Here is a 23,478-nt window from a genome sequence, read left to right on the forward strand (position 1 = left end):
AAGCCTGGTGAAAGATAAATCGATCCCTATGTGTGATCACCTAGGCTCAGAAATTGACAAATAGTTACAATTTAACATTTTGTATAAGTAACACAAGTCACAATTTATATTTTTAAAGGGATATGAAACCCCAAAATGGTATTTTATGATTCAGACAGAGCATATCATTTTGAAAAAAGTTTTTAATTAACTTCTTTTTTCAAATTTGCTTCGTTCTCATGGTATTCTTTGTTGAAGAGATGCCTAGATAGGTGTCTGGAGCACTATATAGCAGGAAATAGTGCTGCTATCTAGTACTCTTGCAAATGTATAACATTGTTGCAAAACTGCTGCCATATAGTGCTCCAAACATATACATGCTCCTCGGCTGAGGTCCCTGCTTTTCAACAAAAGATATCAAGAGAACAAATAACATGTTATAATAGCAGTAAATTACTACGTTAAAATGGCATGCTCTATCTGAATCATGAAAGAAAAATTGTTCACAACTTTTAATTAGTTTTAAGAGTAAGTAAACCTAAAGCTATTTTAATGACCACAATATTTAGACACAGTGTGCAGTTCTAGATTTCATTATTAAAAAAAATATGATAAAGTTAAAATGCAAATGAAAAGAGAGGAACCAATTATATGCAGTAGATTTCTTTTTATGACAACACTTTATTTCATTAAAGGGATATGAAACCCCAATTTTTTTTTTTCTTCAGGATTCAGATAGAACATGTGATTTTAAACTACTTTCTAATTTTCTTCAATTATTCATTTTTCTATCTTCTTTTGATATCTTTAAGTTTAGTAGACTGCCCATTTCCGGAGCACTATATGGCAGCAGTTTTGCAAGAGCACAAGATGGCAGCACTATTTCCTGTCATGTTGTGCCCCCGATGACTACCTAGGTATCTCTTCAACACAGAATATGAAGCACATTTGATTATAGAAGTAAAATTGACTTTTTTTTAATAATATGCTGTGTCTGAATCACAAAAGAACATTTTTGGGTTTCATATCCCTTTAAATATGCATTATGACATATATTTAAAAGTTGCTAGGTCTGCCAATATGCTAAATGAAAAAGGTAACATTTTTAATCCATTACTTCAATTTGCTTTCTGATTTTCAAGCGATCCAGCAGATGGCACTCTCTAGTCAATGTAGTTATTTTCTTTAGCTGTTTAGCTTGTTTCCTTCATCAAATTTTCCTCAAAATACCTTAGCATTTAATGTGACACTGAACCCAATTTTTTTTTTCTTTCGTGATTCAGATAGAGCAGGCAATATTAAGCAGCTTTCTAATTTACTCCTATTATCAATTTTTATTCGTTCTCTTGCCATCTTTATTTGAAAAGGAAGGCATCTAAGCTTTTTTTGGTTCTGAACTCTGGGCAGCACTTTTTTTTTATTGGTGGATGAATTTATCCACCAATCAGCAAGAACAACCCAGGTTGTTCACCAAAAATGGGCCAGCATCTAAACTTACATTCTTGCGTATCAAATAAAGATACTAAGAGAATGAAGACAATTTGATAATAGGAGTAAATTAGAAAGTTGCTTAAAATTGCATGCTCTATGTGAATCGTGAAAGGAAAAATTTGGGTTCAGTGTCCCTTTAATGTGAATTTTATTTAAATGGTTTACATCTTAAGTAAATGTCTTGTGTTGCCATTAAAACATTTCAGTTTCATGATTGCTGTATCTTTTTATTTAATTGTTTTCAAAGCATGGCATATGTAGGTTTTTTTAATTCAGCTTTTGCTATTTTGTGCACATTTGCTTTCTCTTATTACTAAAAAAAAAAAAATTAAAATCCTTTTTTATTGCAATTATTTTCCAATATGATTATTCATATTATCTATAGATGCATTGTTATTAAAGGACAGTCTAGTGAAAATGAACCTTTCATGATTCAGATAGGGCATGCAATTTTAAAAAACTTTCCATTTTACTTTTATTATCAAATTTGCTTTGTTCTTTTGGTATTCTTTGTTGAAAGCTAAACCTAGGTAGGCTCATATGCTAATTTTTATGCCCTTGAAGGCCGCCTCTTATCTCAGTGCATTTTGACAGTTTTTCACAGCTAGACAGCGCTAGTTCATGTGTGCCGCATAGATAACATTGTGCTCACTCCGGTGAATTTATTTATCAGTCAGCACTGATTGGCTAAAATGTAAGTCTGCCAAAAAGAACTGAAATAAGGGGGCATTCTGTAGAGGCTTAGGTCAATGCTCGACAAATCTGTTTAAAAGTTAGCCAGTGAGCCCGTAAGAATATTTTGGAGCCAGACATACTTTTAGGAGCCAGACAATGGCATTTGTATATAGATATATGAAGATTAAAGGGACATGAAACCCAATTTTTTTATTTCATGATTTAGAAAGATCTCTATCATGTCATTTTAAACAACTTTCTAATTTACTTCTATTATATAATTTGCTTCATTCTTTTGATATCACTTGCTGAAACGCATATCTAGATATGCTCAGTAGCTGCTGATTGGTTGCTGCACATAGAGGCCTCATGTGATTGGCTCACACATGTGCATTTCTATTTCTTCAGCAAAGATATCTAAAGAATTGAGCAAATTAGATCATAGAAGTATATTGGAAAGTTGTTTAAAATGACATGCCCTATCTGAATCATGAAAGTTTAATTTTCACTAGACTGTCCCTTTAACCTTAAAAACTTAGGAGCCAGTGTCTCCCTGGCTTTAGATACAAGGTAATTACAGAGGTATAAAGTATATTAATATAACAGTGTTGGTTATGCAAAACTAGGGAATGGGTAATAAAGGGATTATCTATCTTTTTAAACAATTAACATTCTGGAGTAGACTGTCCCTTTAAAGGGAGGGACATTCTGATACATAGATGACCTGCTCTTATTCTTTAGAGTATGTCTTTTTGCATTTCTAATCTTCAAGCACTGTAGCTCCCATGCCAGCCAGTGATTGGCAGCCTTGTGCTTGTCTCATTAGCCATGCTTGCAGCTTCCAAGTGGGAGTAATGTGTTTTAATTAGGGTTGCCACGTCGGCCATGTTTTCCTGGACACTTATGAGTTACACATGATGCAGGGGGGGGGAACATGTATTGACCCTCTGGACATCACATGAATAGTGCTGATGAACTGCACTATACATGTCCCCCCCTGCACACCCTGCAGCATGTGTAACTCATAAGTGTCCAGGAAAACATGGCCGAGGTGGCAACCCTAGTTTTAATCCCTCTGTACTCTCATGCACTCTGTCTCTCGTGCACTCTGTCTCTCGTGCACTCTGTCTCTCGTGCACTCTGTCTCTCGTGCACTCTGTCTCTCGTGCACTCTGTCTCTCGTGCACTCTGTCTCTCGTGCACTCTGTCTCTCATGCACTCTGTCTCTCATGCACTCATGCTTTAGCAAAATGAAAGCCGACTGTTGATATTTACTTATACAGCAACAAAATTATATTTAGAAAGGATAAAAAAATGGTTACATTTATTTTTTTTTTCCCCACAGCTACCAGGAAGAAATTGTTTGAAATCGCTAGAGCCTTTTCAGAGAAGACAAAGATGAGGAAATCAAAGAGGAAACACTTATTGAGGCATCAGACGTATCCTTCAGCACCTATATGGCAACATCGCCAGCGATATGCCAACTTGATACATTTCATATCAAGATATCTTAAAATTGTCTTCCCCTCTTTCTTCTCTTTTTTTTAAATTACTGCCTCATTTTGTAAAACAAAATGGACTATATTTTTTTTCTGTATTAGTGGAATTACATTTTATAAAAGTTCTGAAAAAAATATGTGAATACTTTACGACAGTGATAGCCAACACACAGGGGCCATATTTCAATTTATTGCTGTTAAACACACAATGTGCAGTGGTACAGGGCCAGATTTAGGTAAGGTTGCTGGGTACCCTCTGGCTACTGTTTCCTCAATCAAAGGGCTTTTGATTTATGGTCACCATGGTTGCCCACCTACCAGAAGTCCTCAAAGCACACGGTTTTAGTTCTGCTTTTGTTCCACGTGCTGCTAAAGCTAGTGCAGAAGGCTTTATGTGGCCCATGAAGTGCCAGGTAGCCATCCCAGAACTGTGTTGTGACCAGTTTTTTCTGTAAAGGTAACCTATTCCAAACAATTAATGTTTCAATCTGCCATGTTATTTGTATTAACACAATATTCAGTTTGCCTGTCTAGAAGGGTTCTCTTGTTATATTTCCTTAATGTTAGATACAGCCTTGGACCAGCTGCATCCACAGCCAACTTGCTGGATGATGTTGAAGGTCATTCGTGTGGTAAGTTGATTCTCCTTTATATTAATTGTTGTAAATGACTGACTTTTTTCATGTGATAAAAAGGGCAACTGCCCCCCCCATTATTTGATATGCCCCCCCATTATTTGATATGCCCCCCATTATTTGATATGCCCCCCCATTATTTGATATGCCCCCCCATTATTTGATATACCCCCCATTATTTGATATGCCCCCCCATTATTTGATATGCCCCCCCATTATTTGATATGCCCCATCATTATTTGATATGTCAAAATAATTTGATTTCCTTAGCAGACATTCTTCCATATTTTATACAATAAGACTTTGTTTATAAATGAACCATTTGTTCTTTATTTCTTTAAATCTTTGAAAGGATCATACAATTTTAAAAACATTTCCAATACGTCTATTATCAAATTGACTTAATTCTAGGCTGACCATATTGCCGCTTTAAGAAGGAACACATATGGAAAATACATATGTGAGGGTTCTTATACAAAACCATTTCTTTAAACAGCCCTGAAAACAGCCCTGACATATGTATTTTTCATATGTGTCCCTTTTTAAAGCGGCAATATGGTCAGCCTACTTAATTCCCATGGTGTTCTTTGATGAAGAGATGCCTAGGTAAGTGTCTGGAGTACTAAATGGCAAGTAAAATGCAAATGGACTGCTGCCATATAGTGCTACAGACGTGCATGCTCCTAAGCTTAAAGGGATATGAAACCCAAAAGTTTTATTTCATGATTCAGATAGGGCATGACATTTTAAACAACTTTCTAATTCTTTTATTATCGCATTTTCTTTGTTCTTTTGGTATCATTTGTTGAAAAGCGGGGCTGTAGGCTTAGAAGCCGTCCCATTTCTGTAGGAGTATATGGCAGCAGTTTTGAAAGAATGTAATTCATTTGGATGATCACTAGATGGCAGCACTATTTCCTACTTGGGTATCTCTTCAACAAAGAATATCATGGGAATGAAGCAAATTTGATAATAGAAGTACATTTGGAAACTTTTTTTAAATGGTATGCTCTAAAAAATTGGGTTCCATATCCCTTTGTCCCTGCTTTTCATTAAAAGATACAAATAGAACAAAGACAATTTGATAAAGTTAATTTAATAGCTGTTTAAAATCTAATGCTCTGCCTGATTCATGAAATATACATTTTGGATTGTCCCTTTAAGCCTCAAAAGATCCAAACTTATCTACTATCTAACACCAAAAGTAAATGCATTCCATAAATACATTGCTCCTTAGGCCGTAGGAAGAGGCAGTGTTGGAGTGTTTATCAAATAAATCTACTGGTGTTTTCTGGAAGAAAATCTAAAATAAGGAACAACAAAATAAATAATTAGAAATAAACTTTAATGGGATAGAAAGGCCAAAGTGCATTTCAATTTTAAATAGAAGCATTTTTGCAATGAACTTCCATTAGGAAACATGTTTCTAGTATAGGTTATTAACGAGGGCTTGTGGTGTGAAGACTTAGTTTGTGTCATACAAGCCACTGCTGACACTGTGAAAGCTGGTGCACGGGACCTCACTGCATATGTGCGTATGCCACTGAAAAACAGTAATAACGTTTACAAGGAGCATTTTTCCTATTGGAAGTATATTTAAAAAATGATTCTGTTCAAAAACTGAAATGAGTATGGGTGCATTTCTATTTCAACCATTCTATCCCTTTAAACATGTTAAATATGACAGTTGTTTCTTCATTCTCAAATACAATATCCTATATAATAAAAGGCCAAGTGTGTTTGTCCGAAGCTGTCATGCGCAGTAGAGACAGCACGAGGACAAACACACCTGGCCTTTGAGTCCCTAGCTGATCTACGGCAGAAGTGGGCATGGTCGGGCGTGAGTGGGGGCGTGACTGGTCGTGAATGGCCTGAAGGGGGCGTGGTCGGGCAATAGAGGGGAGAGAGAGAGATAGAGAGGGGGGAGAGATAGAGAGGGGGGAGAGAGAGAGAGGAAGAGAGAGAGAGAGAGAGATCAAAAAGAGTGGGGGGAGAGAGAACAGAAGAGGGTGAATAGAGAGAGCAGAAGAGGGAGGATAGAGAGAGGGAGAGAGAGACAGCAAAAGGAAAGAGAGAGACAGCAAAAGAGAGAGGGGGAGAGAGACAGCAAAAGAGAGGGGGGAGAGAGACAGCAAAAGAGAGAGGGGGGAGAGAGACAGCAAAAGAGAGAGGGGGGAGAGAGACAGCAAAAGAGAGAGGGGGAGAGAGACAGCAAAAGAGAGAGGGGGAGAGAGACATCAAAAGAGAGAGGGGGAGAGTGACAGCAAAAGAGAGAGGGGGAGAGAGACAGCAAAAGAGAGAGGGGGAGAGAGACAGCAAAAGAGAGGGGGGAGAGAAACAGCAAAAGAGAGAGGGGGAGAGAGACAGCAAAAGAGAGGGGGGAGAGAGACAGCATAAGAGAGAGGGGGGAGAGAGACAGCAAAAGAGAGAGGGGGGAGAGAGAGCGCAAAAGAGAGGGGGGAGAGAGAGCGCGCAAAAGAGAGGGGGAAGAGCGCAAAAGAGAGAGCGCAAAAGAGATGGGGGAGAGAGTGCAAAATAGAGGGGGAGAGAGAGGGGGGGGAGAGAGCAAAAGAGAGGGGGGAGAGAGAGCACAAAAGAGAGGGGGGAGAGAGAGAGCGCAAAAGAGAGGGGGGAGAGAGAGAGAGCTCAAAATAGGGGGGGGGGAGAGAGAAAGCTCAAAAGAGAGGGGGAGAGAGAGAGCAAAAGAGAGGGGGGGAGAGAGAGAGCAAAAGAGATGGGGAGGGAGAGAGCGCAAGGGTGGGACCGCTGTACTGCAAAAATGGCCCGTGTGAACGGGCTTTAGGACTAGTAGTTTTATAAATGCTTATTAAACCAGTAGCAAATGGTAGCATTACCTTTAACTTGCTTTTTACTTATCCCTTGGACATTATAGCTATGATCTGTCCTCCAAACAGTCACCATACCTATTGCCTTTAATACCTTTTCACTCCAAATTGTAAGTTCTTTGCACATCCCCTTAAAGGGACATGCAACCCAATATTTTACTTTAATGATTCTGATAGAGCATGCAATTTTTAAACAACTTTCCAATATCCTGCTATTATCTAATTTGCTTCATTCTCTTGCTATTCTTTGTTGAAAAGAGTACCTAGGTAGACTCAGGAGCAACAATGCACTACTGTTGGCTAGCTTCTGATTGGTGGCTGCACCTATACACTTCTACTCATAAGCTCGCCTGATGTATCCAGCTAGCTCCCAGTAGCGCATTGCTGCTCCTTCAACTAAGGATACCAAGAGAATGAAGGACATTGGATAATAGAAGTAAATTGGAAAGTTGTTGAAAATTGTATGATCTGAATCAAAAGAGAAACATTTGAGTTTCACATCCTTTTTACAAATGCATTTTTCAGTCACATATAAAACATTTTGCTTGTTCAACATTCCAGAGTATTCCAAAGCTCTAGACATATTGGGTTAGAAGTGAGCAATATATTCAGAAAAATATTTGTAATTTGGAAGATTTCAAGGTATAGGTACTAATATATAAAATTTCTTATGTTTCAGATGAAGATGCCCAATCGAGAATAAAACCGCAAAACCGTGAAGAAAATGAAATGACGAAAGAAGGCCCACTAAAGAAGTTAGTTTCTGTGATAAAAATAAAATAATGCATAAAATGAAATGTAACGCCTTAAAATATATTTTTAATCTGTTTGTGTGTATATATAATTAATCTATTTTTTACATAACAATTTTACAATATCAAAACCAATAGAAGTTCATAACAATTATATGCTTTTTAATTATATATTAAGTATTTGTTAGCAATGCTTTCTAATAATGCTAAAAGCATCAAGAGTGCACTCTTCATATTTGGAAGGAAAAAGGAGTACAAACAACCCCAATTCCAAAAAAGTTGGGACAGTATTGAAAATGCAAAAAAACAATCAAAAAGAGTCTTTTGAAAATTCAGTTCCCCCTGTACTATATTGAAAACACATTATTCCGATGTTTTACTTTGTGAATTTAATGTATTTTTCTTCTTAAATGGAAAGAGTCCACAGCTGCATTCATTACTTTTGGGAATTAAGAACCTGGCCACCAGGAGGAGGCAAAGACACCCCAGCCAAAGGCTTAAATACTCATCCCCCAGTCATTCTTTGTCTTTCGCCCCAGGAGATTGGCAGAGACGTGTCAGAATTTTTTGTTTTTGTGTCTTATGGAGGGTAGTACTCTTCGGCATGGGACAGGAGTTTTAAATAGTCCTGTCAGTCTCTCAGTGAGGGCTTGGATGAAAGTTAGAGTCGGGAGATGCAGGGAGAGTCTTTCTGCGAAACCACTCATATTATCAGCTCCTCAAGCAATCGGCATTGTCGAACTTCGCTCCGCTGCCTGCTTTCTTCTCTCAAGTCCATGGCTGAGGCGATGCTACTATTCGTCACACTTGAAAGCCTGTGTTCCTGTTCCACGGCGTTGATTCCGATAAGATTGTTTCATTTTACTTTATCGTCAATTTACTGTAATGTGAATGTTTTCCCGAGAGGTTACACACCTTTGCGGGAATTATATAACATAAGGGTCTCAGTGAGTCTCTGTTAGTATCTTGGAATTGAGGGTTAAAATCTCCTGAGGGGGATTATTGAACAGGGGGATTTATAATAATGTTTGTTATGTGATTCAACCTGCTTATGTGTGATGTTTATGGGCTCGTGGTTGGAACTTTGAGGCCTTTGGAAGTGACGCAGCCTTTTGGTTGGGCACGCTTTTTTGGACTGTTCGGTTCACCTTGTGTTTGGACGTGGTTATGTTCCATTTCTGCATTCCTGACCGTGTGGTGAAGAAGATATTCTAGTCCACAGGGGTCTGGTCATAGGAGGTGGTGAGTGCCCCAGCCATTGTGGGTGTCAGGTGCCGTTTTTGTTTTTCATACTTTAGTCCATATTGATATTTTCTCTATCCAGTTATGGTGGATTCTGATGCTGAGACTGTGCTAATTTCAGGTTCAGTTACAGTGGATTCTGATACAGAGACTATTTTGATTTCAAATTCAGATTCTATGTCCGGTGACGAATCCGGATTTGCCTCGTTGACACATGTCGACCAGTTTTGTTCCGAATGCTATTTTAGAGCGCCTTGTTCCTCGGGCCCTGGGAATCAAGGGATTGCTGAGCCATCCGCATCTGGGGGTCCTGTCCTCCGAGAGGTAAGTTCCCTACCAATTCATACTTCTACACATGCAGGTAACCCAGTTTCTGATTCCTCCATGTAGGGTGGCGTGTTCCCCCTGGAGGTTGCAGCACGTTTTCGCTTCCACATAATGTTGGCGATTGTTCGTCTGCAGAGCCCAGACGTTTCTTTGAGAATGTGCTCGTTCCCTATTGTCCCGGGCCTTCCACCTTGGGGAGGGCCTCTACAGTTCCCCGCGGGTGTAACTGTCCCTGAGTGTTGTGCCTTTCGTTACAGGATTGCGTACATTCGCATATTGCTCAGACATGTTTTTCAGTTATTGAATAACCCTATCGTTACCAGATACTGGATTTTCAGTCTGCTAATTCGAATGGTGCACCTCATTAGACATGTGGGGATGAAGTAATCTCCTGATTGTCATTTGTTTGAGATCTTTCCCAGTTTTTGAAAGATAGGGCTCCGTTTGGCTGGTCCTGCGGGTAGGCCTGTGTCTTTTTGGGCGTTAACCTCCGTGTTGCCTTATAGTTTATTTATACCTGATGGGATGTCTTTTTTATTTGTTTTTGTTTCCTTCAGGAACCTTATGGAATTAATACTCTTTATTACTTCTTCGGAAATTGTTTTGGACATGTTAGTCCTATGTTAAATGTCTGTTTTCTGTTTTTTCCCTATGAGGGAGAATTTATACAGCTTGCCGGTGCAGGCTGGTCCTGTCGGGTTCGTTCGGTCTTGCGGCTGTTCAGATACCTGGCGCTTTTCTGCTTGGCTGGTTTGGTAGAAGCACAGAGTGCTCAGGTTATTATTGTTTTTCATGTTCAACTAAGCATTCAAGAGGACCTGTGGGTCTGTGAGGCGGAAAGGATTGTTTCAGTCCTTATAGCCTTCAGTCATGGATGGCTGGGCAGGGGAGTTTTTCCGCTGTGTCATTCTATCTGACATCTGATTTCATCAGAACTTAGAGTTTTCCTCCCCCGTGTGGTGGAGGGTTGGAGGGCTTAACGCCCCTTACCGCAGTTGAGCAGTTTGGCCTTCATTTTAGGTCTCTGGATTTGTCCTTTTGGGTTTGATCCAACATCTTGTACATGATAGCTGTCTAGCATGCGGAAGGTTTGCAGTTTGAAACCAATTGCAGCTCTTGACACCTTGCAGGTGTACTCGTAAGCTGTTTATAGTGTATCTAGATACAGCTCTTACTCTGACGTGTACTGTCTGTCTGAGTTATAAGAGACCTTTGGGTCTTCTTCCATTGTCTCCGGGTGAGTTGGATCTCCTTTTACTTTGTTTAACTCTTGGTTTTCCGGAGCTGGGTAGGCTTAGTGCCTTTCTCTTCCTTGGGTCCTATGCTTGTGCGGAGGTGATAGGGAGACTAGTCCTGCTAGTAGGATTTTTTTTACCTTGAGGTATCCCTTGGTTGTCCTGAGGCTCTGAGATGTATCTTCTAAGCCTTGCTCCGTGGAGCATTGGACTTTAGCTAGGGGTGGTTCCTTCCTTTGGTTTGGACTTTCGAGTTCTTCTAGCTATCTGGATTTTCTGGATATGCATCCGTATCCCTTGTGTCTGGCTTTTTGGCCAGCTGGGGTCTTTAGTTCTAGGGTAAGGTTTGCCTAAACTATTAGGTGCCCGGACCTGTTTCTCTCCCTGAGAATTCCAATTGCTGAAGCTTCTCTTGGCCTTTTTCCTGACCCGGTCTTGGGTGGTTTTGGAATCTTGGTTCTCAGGGCTGGTCGGGGTGTTCCATGGTAGTGTGAACTTGGGCTATGTCCTTGGTCCATCTACCTAACCTGGTCATAGTTGGCCAGGATTTTTTACTCTTTGCCACCATTATCTGGTGGTTAGCTGTGTGGCTTGCACCTCAAGGGTTGTTGATTCATACCCAGCTGTGGGCACTGGATGTCCAATTTCTGGTGCGCCTTAGGGTTGCATTCCCCTGGTCAGCTTGCCAGTGTTCCTGTGGATTCCCTGCTCTGCAGGCGAATGGGTTGGCTGGGCCTCTGCTTGGCAAGCTACTTGTAGGGGGGTCATTTTCTAGGACATCTGTGTTGGGTATTTCTCTTCCCATTAGCCGGTGATTTTGGGACTTGAGTACAGTTGTTGCCCTTCCGGCATCATCACTTTCCTTTAGGGCAGTGCTTTCCAAACTGTGTGTCGTGACACATAAGTGTGTCAGCAGCAGTGTGTAGGTGTGTCCCTGCTTCAGCACAAATTTTTTTGAATGTAACATTTTTTTTTTATTTTTTTTTTTTGGTTTCTGACTTTCCGCCTGCCTGCTACGTATATCACATGGTTGACACGTGATTGATACCTAGTGGGTCACTGATCATCTTAACCGATTGGCACATCTCAACGGGAACTGAAACTATTCGCATTGGCGGCTTTGGTGGGAAAATTGGCTCCTGACTGCACGTGTAGTCTCCTCAATCAGCTTGTGACTGCATGTGTATTCAGTGAGTGGGACAGCAGTGTGTTTGCAGCATGGCCAGTAGTCAGTCGGACTCACAGAGCTCTGAGGGTGGCAGCTTAAACGATGAGCTGAAGTCAGAAGTCAAAGTGGGGGTTTTTTTGCAGCTAGCTTCCAGTAGTGCATTGCTGCTCCTGCTCTTGATATATAGATAGGAAGTGGAAGCTTAAAAATGCTTGATGATGAAATACGAGTGTCTTTAGCTAATATTTCACCAAATATTCAGAAACTGTGTTTATCCCATCAACCTCATACAGCCCATTAAAATAGTAAGTAGCTATTGGTGTTATTAACCTTTATTTAATTCTTGCACATTCATACTGTTACTTGTAAATACATTCCGTAATTAAATCATTTTTGTATGTGTCCGTATCTTTTAAAACAAGTTAGTTTAACCTCCTGTTTGCTAGTACAAGTGAATTACTGTGTCGCAAAATGATGTAGGTCTAAAAAGTGTGTCACCAACATGAAGAGTTTGTAAAGCTCTGCTTTAGGGGATATATATGGAGATAGAGTCCTTGCTTGGGGCTTCTCCTGGATGGGAGGCGGAAAGGTGGGATGGGATCCCACTGGGGTCTTACTGGCTCCAAGCAGACTTATTTGGCCTTTATTTTGATAGATCCTTAGTTGTATGGCCTTGCTGTCTGTTTTTAGAGTCGGGTTGTACTTGTACTCTGTGGGTATTGCTGTGCTATCGTTACACTCATCCTGTACCTGTTTTGGGATACTTTTGTTCCCCTGTCTTGGATTCCTGTTTTGGGATTCTTTTGTTCCCCTGTCTTGAGTCTATCCTTTTAGCTCAGTCTGCTAGGGTATAGATTTTCCTTTCAACTTGTTCCATCGATTTCACAAGAGGGTTTACTTTTCCTTCTGGTTCTGAGGGTTTTCTCTCCTTCTTGGGGGGCCTTGATTGAGGTTTTGTGTTCTCCTTTTTAGGGACCTGTGTGTTGGTCTGGCAACTTAGGTTGCCTGGAGCGTGCCCTCTGTCCGGGGGTTGCTTTTGCTGTCTGTTTCTTGCTTGACTGCTGCTTCTTCCTCGCAAGTACCCTCTGTGTCATCCTGTTATGGACTCTGTGTTCTCAAACTTGGGGTTTTTCACCAGGGTGTATTACACACTTTTTCATGGTTGAATGCTTTAGTATTCTATGGTCAGATACTGGGAGGACTTTGCCTTTTCAGTTGCTTTCCGTGCTTGCAGGATGTTGGAGAGACGTCTGTTCTGTCTCTGTCCCGGGTTTCGCTTGGTATAGGCGTTGCCTCCTTTCCCTGTTTGGGCCCCTTTGGGTCTCGGTGAGCTGGGCTCATTCTTGGAGGTGTTCTTTTTTGTATTGGGGAACCTTTCGGTTTCCTCGGGTTCTCCTATGCCTTGTCCCCTTGGGGGTTTCAGCTGGTGTCCCCTTCATTTGTGGGAGTTGAACGGTGGGGGACCATCTGTTGGGCGACGGTGTCTCCTGGAGGGACTGTTGGCTCAGTCGAGTCCGTTTGAGGTCTCTAGTTTGGCTTCTGGACTGACTACGAGTCAGTGTCTTTCGGGTTTTTCCTCTTAAAATTTTCTCAGCTTCGGACGAAGCGGGTTTTTTTATTAGGTAGAAGTTCAGGCCTGGTGCCCTCAGTATGGGCCGCCTATTGTACCCTCCCGTCTTGGTATTCAGTGTCCTCTATAGCTTGGGTATTGTTTTCCCAAAAGTAATGAATGCAGCTGTGGAAGAAAAACATAAATTATGCTTACCTCCCGTAATTTTATGTGGGGCGTCCTTATTATTCTTCTGGCACCTTTCACCCTGATAATTCTTCTACTGTTCCTTGTTCCTCTGCAGAAATGTTGACTCGTCGGACCACAAAACACAATTCCACTGTGCTACTGTCCATCTCGGATGAGACCGAGCCCAGAGAATTCGGTGGACATTATTGACAGTTATTATTATTATGATTATTATTAGTTTTTTTTGTAGAATGCAAACATATTCCATAGGGATCAAATGGGTAGAGGGCCCTGCCGAGAGTTACACTGTTGTAGTGAGCTGGAGGTGATCTGCAAACAGCTGGGCTCATAGGCTTACATGCTAAGGGGGTTCAAGGGGATAGCAAAGGAGGAGAGGAACTGGGGTTAGGAAAAGTTAATGTAGGTTGTATGCATCCCTGAACAGTAGAGCCTTCATGGAGTGCATGAAGCTTTCAAAACTAGGGGAGAATCTTGTGGAGCGAGGTAGAGTTCTACAAGATAGGAACTAGTCTGGAGAAGTCCTGTAGATGGGAATGTGAGGAGGTGTAAAGAGAGGAGGAGAGTAGGAGCTTGTGAGCAGAGCAAAGGGGATGGCAGGGAGAGTATTTGGAGACAAGGGCTGAGATATAGTGGGGAGCAGTACAGTTGAGGGCCTTGTATGTCAGAGTCAACATTTTGGATGACGTCATTTAAAGAAACCGTCATTCATTAAGAAGTCTCTGGATGAAGAGGATGCTCTGCGTCGGATGACTTGAAGATGGATCGGCTCCGCGTCGGATGGATGAAGATAGAAGATGCCGTCTGGATGAAGACTTCTGCCCATCTGGAGGACCACTTCACCCAGCTTGGATGAAGACTTCTCCCGGTTTCGTTGAGGACTTCGGCCCGGTTGGATGAAGACTTCTGCCGCTTCCTTGAGGATGGATGTCCGTTCTTCAGAACTGTAAGTCGATCTTCAGGGGGTTAGTGTTAGGTTTTTTTAAGGGTGTATTGGGTGGGTTTATTTTTAAGGTTAGGGATTTGTGCTGCAATAGAGCTAAATGCCCTTTTAAGGGCAATGCCCATCCAAATGCCCTTTTCAGGGCAATGGGGAGCTTAGGTTTTTTTAGTTAGTATTTTATTTGGGGGGTTGGTTGTGTGGGTGGTGGGTTTTACTGTTGGGGGGGTTGTTTGTATTTTTTTTACAGGTAAAAGAGCTGATTACTTTGGGGCAATGCCCCGCAAAAAGCCCTTTTAAGGGCTATTGATAGTTTAGTATAGGCTAGGGCTTTTTATTTTGATAGGGCTATCAGATTAGGTGTAATTAGTTTAAAGATCTGTAATTTGTTTTTTATTTTCTGTAATTTAGTGTTTGTTTGTTTTTGTAATTAAGCTAATTTAATTTCTTTAATTGTTTTTAATTTAGTTAATTTATTTAATAGTAGTGTCGTTTTAGGTGTTATTGTAACTTAGGTTAGGTTTTATTTTACAGGTACTTTTGTATTTATTTTAGCTAGGTAGTTATTAAATAGTTAATAACTATTTAGTAACTATTCTACCTAGTTAAAATAAATACAAACTTGCCTGTAATATATTAGTTATATTGTAGCTATCTTAGGGTTTATTTTATATGTAAGTATTTAGTTTTAAATAGGAATTATTTAGGTAATAATAATATTTATTTCGATTTAATGTAATTATATTTAAGTTAGGGGTTGTTAGGGTTAGGGTTAGACTTAGGTTTAAGGGTTAATACATTTAGTATAGTGGCGGCGACGTTGGGGGCAGCACATTAGGGATTAATAAATGTAGGTAGGTGGCGGCGATGTTAGGGACGGCAGATTAGGGGTTAATAATATTTAAATAGTGTTTGCGAGATGGGAGTGCGGCGGTTTAGGAGTTATTATGTTTATTAAAGTGGCGGCGAAGTTGGGGCGGCAGATTAGGGGTTAATAAGTGTAGGTAGGTTTGCGGTGACATTGGGGGCGGCAGATTAGGGGTTAATAAATATAATGTAGGTGATGGTGATGTTGGGGGCAGCAGATTAGGGGTTAATAAGTATAATGTAGGTGGCGGCGGTGTCCGGAGCGGCAGATTAGGGGTTAATAAGAATAATGTAGGCTGTGGCGATGTTAGGGGCAGCAGATTAGGGGTTAATAATATTTAACTAGTATGCAGGAAGAAGGAAAGACAGGCACTATTAACAAAAGGGGGCAATAAAAAATGTAAACTTTAATGAAAAAAGTTAAAATACAATTACTGGCATGACACAAGACAGGGGAGGTAGATAGAACAACAGTCTGACGCGTTTCGCGCCCTCTGGTGGCGCTTAATCATAAGCCTATGATTAAGCTCCACTAGAGGGCGCGAAACGCTTCTGGCTGCTGTTCTAGCTACCTCCCCTGTCTTGTGTCATGCCAGTAATTGTATTTTAACTTTTTTCATTAAAGTTTACCTTTTTTATTGCACCTTTTTGGTTGTAGTGCCTGCCTTTCCTTCTCCCTGCATGTATGTTTTATTTTGCGGTCACGGATCAGACCGCTGCTATGGCACTCTGCTAGCATTGTTTTTATTGGACGTATTTACCTTGGCATATTTGGTTCCTTTTCATCCGACGCAGCTATACCACGTGGATTTACTCTCCGCTGCTCAATATTTAACTAGTGTTTGCGAGGCGGGAGTGCGGTGGTTTAGGGGTTAATATGTTTATTCTAGTGGTGGCGATGTCCGGAGCAGCAGATTAGGGGTTAATAATTTTATTATAGTGTTTGCGATGCGGGAGGGCCTCGGTTTGGGGGTTAATAGGTAATTTATGGGTGTTAGTGTACTTTTTAGCACTTTAGTTATGAGTTTAATGCTACGGCGTTGTACCATAAAACTCTTAACTACTGACTTTAAAATGCGTTAGGGATCTTGGAGGTAGAGGGTGTACCGCTCACTTTTTGGCCTCCCAGGACAGACTCGTAATACCAGCGCTATGTAAGTCCCATAGAAAAAAGAGTTTACGAAGTTTACGTAAGTCGTTTTGCGGTAAGGCCAAAGAAGTGTGCGGTGCCCCTAAACCTGCAAGACTCGTAATACCAGCAGTAGTGAAAAAAGCAGCATTAGGACCTGTTAACGCTGCTTTTTCAACCTAACGCACAACTCGTAATCTAGCCGATAGTGTTTTAAATATAGTGCAGGGTGAATTGAATTTTCAAATTACTTTTTTTTTTTTTTTTTTTTGCATTTTCCATACTGTCCCAACTTTTTCGGTACTGGAGTTGTAAAACCAGTCACCTAAGAAACATTTAAGAAAACAATTTGTAAACCACATTTACATGATTTGCTTAGTATCATTTTATCATTTTATCTAGTCAACCATTTTTTTTTTGTTTCTTTTTTTCCAGGTCCTAGATCTCATCAACCATGATAAAAAAAAACAATAATAAAGAAGACAGATATTCACCTTTGTTAGCTATCCGTCTGTGTGCTGCAGTTTAGTTTTGAAAAATAACACAAGGCACAATTTTTTAATCACTTATTTTACTATTGATAACTGTAGCCAAATCTTGGAGAAATTTTAGTAATTGTACTGCTTTAAATAGAAGTGTACATTTGGCACAAATGATTTACCTAGTAAGTTTGTTCTTAAAATGCCTTTGATTGTAGTATTATATTATTTTTTTTTTGTAAGATCAAAAAGGAAGTTGTAATCCTTCTTTATTACAAGTAACCAAAGTAAATGGATTGCTGTAAACTACAGTAGAATTTTACTTTGTGTTTTTTTGTTTGTTTTTTTAACAAGAATTGTTTAATTTTAGTAAATTGTATAATTATAATGAATTAAAACTGTGGGCAAGTAAACACTAGATCACAGTGCTTAATGTAATTTTTACTGTGCTATAAGTTACATATATTTCTATAAATATAGGTCAGTTTGTTTTAGGATTCCATATCTTGGTGCTGAAATGACAAATATAGATTCCATGTACACACAAGTCAGTACAGGCCTCTCTCAAATTAAAGTGCTCTTAAAGGCTCACTATACCCAAACATTTTCTTTCATGATTAAGGTAGAGAATATAAATTTAAACAACATTCCAATTTAATTCTATTACCTAATTTGCTTTATTCTTTAGATATACTTTAATGAAGAAATAGCAATGCACACAGTGAACCAATCACAGGAGGCATCTATGTGCAGCTACCAATCAGCAGCTACTAAGCATATCTAGATATGCTTTTCAGTAAAGAATATCAAGAGAATGAAGCAAAATAGATAATAGAAGTAAATTAGAAAGTTGTTTATAATTTTATGCTCTTTCTAAACCATGAAAGAAAAAATTTGGGTTTCATGTCCCTTTAAGAAGTCTGTATTGCAGATGAAGCAGATGTAATGTGCTGCTGAGAGAAAAGCGTAGGATTGAAGCAAATGTATTGTTGTAATTCTCACTGGTTTGTAGTCCTAAGTCAGCTTTGATTAACTTACTATAGAGAAAATGAGTGTTAAAAAAAAAAATCTTAATATTTTCTTGCTTATTATAAAATTATGATTTATAGACACATTCAAATCAAACATTTGAATACATTTTACATATTAAAGGGATATGAAACCCCAAAATTTTCTCTCATGATTTAGATAGAACGTGTTATTTTAAACAACTTTCTAATTTACTTCTATTATCAATTTTTCTTCATTCTCTTGGTTTCTTTTGTTGAAAATCAGGGATGTAAGCTTAGGAGCCAGCCCATTTCTGTAATCCATTTGCAAGAGCACTAAATGGCAGCGCTATTTCCTGCCATGCAGTGCTCCAGATGCCAACCTAGGTATCTCTTCAACACAGAATATCATGGGAACGAAGCAAATTTGATAAAATAAGTCAATTGGAAACCTTTTTAAAATAATATGCATTGTCTGAATCACAAAATAACATTTTGGGGTTTTATATCCCTTTAAGTTAATATATGTCCCATTATGTAAGATTTACTTCTGTTTAGCAAAAATAGACTCATGCCATGGGCACAGTTTCTGCAGGACTTAAAGGTATGCAGTTTTAAACAACTTTCCAGTTTACTTCAAGTTGTGCAAGTTTTTTTATATGCACACTTTCCGAGGCACCAACTGCTACTGAAAATGTGCAAGAGTTCACAGTAAATATGTATCTGGGTTGGCTGATGGCTGTCACATGGTATAGGGGACAGGGGAATGAAAGGACACTTTGAAATGTATTCGACAAAAATGCTCATTTGAAATTAAAAATAATTTTAAAAGACCATTAAAGTTAAAATTTAAGTTTCATTATTCAGATAAAGCAAATAATTAAAAAAAAAACTTTCAAATACAGTTCTGTTATAAAAATGTGCACATTCTTTTTATATGCACTCTTTCTAACGCTCCAGCTCCTACTGAGCATGTGCAAAAGTGCACAGTATATATGTACTGTGTGATTGGCTGATGGCTGTCACATGATACAGGGGGAGGGGAAATTTGATTTTCGGGAAATTTGCCAGAAAATATTCTACCGTTCATTTCAATTTCAAAGCATATTCTTTTTATTGTGTATTTGTCAGTTAATCAATTATACTGCATTTAGAGGTCCTTTAATATTTTGATTATGCAGTTCTACCATATGTGGTCTTTTAATAGTGAGTTTGTTTAGTCATAAGTGTTTGTTTACAGCATTTTTTTGAACTTTTTGTTGGCTATTTTAAAACATTAGCATCCTATAATTACCTTATACATCCATTTATTTCCTTATAACAATTTAATTACAGACACCACACTGTAATTCAATTAACTTTCATTAAAAGGGAGCAATCCTGAGCATTACATTAGAGCGTTTACATTAGATATGAATTTCTGGGATATTTTTAAATTTGTATAATTTATTTATTGAATTTAAAGCATGACAGGTTGCATAGCGATCATTTGGGATTAGTTTAAGATAATTGCGTTGGCTTATGAATTGCATCCTCTTAAAGGCACTTTAAAGATTTTTATACAAGCATAGTATATACAGTATATTTGTACTTAATCTACATACATAATAAATGTTTTAAAGGTAATTAAAACTGTAATTTTCTTAGCATAATTTACATTGTTTTGAGGTGCATAAGCCTTTTTTTTCTTTTTTTTTTAAAATCTGTTTTACTGGTACCAATTAGGAACAGATAAATATGAGCTCCTGCACTGAAGTAGGGTCAGGATTTTTGGTCTTTTGTCTTTCTGTATGCTTTGGAAAAGCAATACATTTTATAGTTCAATTGCATAAAAAAAATAACGTATAGGTCATACGTTATAAGTTATACGTATAACGTATAAAAAAATAATATATAAGTATATTACAAAGTTTTTTCAGTAATGTGGCGTTAAAGGGACATTAAATACTATATAAATGCTGGACAGAATTATGTTTTAAAACATTAGCCTGGGAATAATATGGATATATATTTTTGTAAAATTGTATTAGTTGTTAACATATTGAAAAAAAATGTCAAGTTTTATAGTCTATAAAGCAATGAGCACAGCCATTTTGTAACCTAGGCGTCCTTTTCTACTGAGGCCAATTAAAGGCAGATATAAATGGGTCATTAGAGTGATCAGTTAATGACTGTGTGAGGCTGCACTTCAACTTTTAACAGAAATTAGAAAGCATACAATTTTCAGATATATTAAAGTAAAAAGCAATTTTTTAAAACTCTATAAAATTAAACATTTTTTTTTTATTAGGTGTTTAATGTCTCTCAGTAGTCCTTTACTATTAAAATAGTTCAGTATTAAATGCCCTTGCAAACAAACATTTAAACAGAAGAAGCATGAGGAAGTTCATAGTGGGCTAGGGTTGCCAACTTTTCTTGAAAAAAAAGGGGAATTTAGGAATCAACAAAATTTCACACAGGAAATTGTCAAACTATACAGTAGTTAGTAGTAGTAGTGTGTGTCTGTGTATATTTTCTTCCGTATGTGTGTTTATGTGTGTTGGTTTAGGAGAGGGTGGTGTTAAGAAAAAAAAAAAAGGCTAGTTTAGCTGTTTTTAACAATAAATCAGTGCCTCTAATGTGCCTCAGATAACCATCTGTGAGTGTACTTTGCTGCTTTTTGGTAAGACAGCTTTTGTGCATCAGTTTGATTCAACATATCCACCAATCATTGTCCACACTGAATGCTTTACAATTGACTCCTGGCACATCTAAGTGCCAATATCAACGTTTTATTATGCTACATATGTTGCAGTGGTGTTGTAATGATAGATCATCATGACATACTGAGAATGAGCATGAAGAGTAAAAGGATCGCGCTACTCGTGTCCCCAAAACGCCCTAAAACACAGTAGTTCCCTGGACTCATCACCTGGACCCTAACATGTTTTGCCGCTTGTCGGCTTTGTCAGTGCTCTGTAGTGGTTCTCTCACACCACAATGTATCTTACGAATTGGACATATAACCAGCCTAGAATGAGCCAAAATAATTTTTGTGACATATATTACTATTACGCTGCTCCATCCCCAAACGCAGCTTTTAAGTCATACCCTGGTTTTAATTCAATTGTAATAAAGGTTATATTTTATTTTTATTTCTTTGTACCTATCCCCACTGGTGGAAGACAGTTTCCCTCTATAGGATGTCCTTTACTTAAGTATCACTGAAGACTCAGGAGTGCTATAAGTGTATACTGTTGGAGGATATCCTTCCTCTAGTGTTTTGCATAATATTACTAATATACACAGCACCATTCAATGAACCCACTGTAATTTCACAGTGGTATTCAATTAGTTGGCAGTAGTCTCAAACAGTGTTAGTAGTGCCATTGGACTCTCTTTTTCTTTAATAGGTACAAGATAATCACAGAGGTAAAAAGTGTATTAATATTACTGTGTTGGTTATGCAAAACTAGGGAATGTGTAATAAAGGAATTATTTATCTTTTAAAACAATAAATATTCTGGTGTAGACTGTCCCTTTAAGTTGATGGATATTTTTATCAGTTATTTTTCAGGCACTCTCTCAAGGATGAATTTTGCTTGTTGGATGACCTCAAAAGAAATAGAAAAAACATCCATAGTTTGTTACTGTGGATAATATATAAATGTGAAATCCGAGCAGAATAGTACTCAACTGTACAAGATCTACTATGGCTCTAAGTTGTGCGCTCAGTAAAATTGATTCAATCATATGCAGGGGATTCCAATTATTTTATTAAAACAAAGCCTATTAAAATTAATTGAAAACAATAAACATTATAGTGCAATAGTAGTCTTTATAAGTCATTTTTGGGTTAGTATATTTCATCGTCCTTTCACAGTCTATACCAATGTGGCCAGTGTTTGTGTGTAGGGAAAGGCAAACCCCTCCTTGTGACGATGTGCCGATGTACATTTCACCTTTTGGGCTTTGTCAAGGAGAAATGGCTATTTGAACTAAGCTGTTTGACTGTTATTTCTTTAAGACCTGCAAAAATTGTGATGTATGAGACAATATTTCTACTTGCCATTTGGAAACCAACTATTTTTAATAATAGTCTTTTGTGTAGTATTGCCTATATTCTTACTATGAAAGACTTCTGGGTTAGTTATGCCCTTCCTCATAAGAAGATGCAACTTAGATTCCAACACACTTAGAAGAAGTTTCACCATGATAGCATCTTTAGTTCTATATTTAATCTTTATTTTTAACTTTGACCTGAACCTTAAAAATATTGACCCTTGCCTAGTTTCCATTGAGGTGGTAAAGTCTGGAAACTGGTGGTAACATAAAAAGTCTCCATAGACTTTAATGGAGATAAATATTTTAACCACCAGTTTCCAAACGTTACCACCTCAATGGAAACTATGCCCATGTCGGTAAAAAACCGACTGGTTGGCAAAGCTAACAACTCATAGTGTATGCATATGGTTAGTATGAATCTTAATTGTGAGATATTATTTTTCTGTGGAGGTTTTGTTGCCTTATATTATTGTTGTTTTTATTGTTTTATTTTGTTTAAGTTTTTCCTATCACCTCAAAAAATAGCATTCTGTAGGTATGATATGTTTCTTAATGCAGTATTAAGCCATCTTAGCTGAATACACAATGGTGAAGGATAATATTTTGTATTTTAGTTTTTTTTTTTTTTTTTTTTTTTAAAAAGGTTGTTTATGCATATGCACATCTTTTATTTATTGTTAATGAAGTAAATACTGAAAATCAAGCATTAAATATTAACAAAGTATTAAAGTATGTTTAAGCAAAACAAGACCTGTATTCATAATGTTTTTCACAACTCATGTGTTAATGTCACAAGTTAATGCCAATAAAGTTGGAAAAGGGGAGCAAAAAAAAATAAAAAAAAATGAACAGTTTGCTGGCTGCATGCTGTAGTTGTAATATAAGAATATAAATATTATTCTATTAATGGGTAACAGTGTCCTGTGTTTAATGTCCAAGAAAATATCTTTAATAAAAGTCAGTATTTATATAAGCTCAACTTCTGTGATTGTGGAAATGTTTTTGCTCCTGCTTTATACACTGTCACTCAGTAGGATACTATATTTCTTGATTTCTAATTCAATTTCTCTTGGGATATCTGTGTAAAATGACTATATATATATTTTTTTTAGCAATTAAAAATTGTAACAATTTAAATTTCTTAAATATTTTGCATAGCACAACGTTGGTAGGAAAAGGATGCTTTACAAATATTTTTTTCTTATACTGTCATAGGCTTCCATTTTTTTTTTAAATATGCACCTTACAATAGGTATGACCATTAACATATGCTATTACAAAATTGTATAATTACTGCACAGTTCTTGAGCTAATACTGATATGGTAAGTTAAAGTGAATGTCAATTTTGATGCTAAAGTGCCCGGTTTTTAAAAATTTGATTAAAAACAGGGGCACTTTAATTCATCAAAATTTACATTTCACTC

At 38.0% G+C, this 23,478-nt stretch overlaps 1 protein-coding gene across 1 annotated transcript in view; it reads left to right on the top strand.

Annotated features, from left to right (window-relative positions):
- Positions 1 to 23,032, top strand: part of CUEDC1 (CUE domain containing 1) — a 472,989-nt gene extending 449,957 nt beyond the window's left edge. Inside the window, exons 9-12 of the mRNA XM_053706942.1 lie at positions 3,491 to 3,584; positions 4,218 to 4,276; positions 7,805 to 7,880; positions 16,977 to 23,032. Of these exons, the coding sequence (XP_053562917.1) occupies positions 3,491 to 3,584; positions 4,218 to 4,276; positions 7,805 to 7,880; positions 16,977 to 16,983 (236 nt within the window). The 3' untranslated portion in view covers positions 16,984 to 23,032. The remainder of the gene's footprint in view (positions 1 to 3,490; positions 3,585 to 4,217; positions 4,277 to 7,804; positions 7,881 to 16,976) is intronic.
- The last annotated feature ends 446 nt before the right edge of the window (positions 23,033 to 23,478 follow it).

The sequence above is a fragment of the Bombina bombina genome, chromosome 3 (genome assembly GCF_027579735.1).
Source record: "Bombina bombina isolate aBomBom1 chromosome 3, aBomBom1.pri, whole genome shotgun sequence".
NCBI classification, from domain to species: Eukaryota; Metazoa; Chordata; class Amphibia; order Anura; family Bombinatoridae; genus Bombina; species Bombina bombina.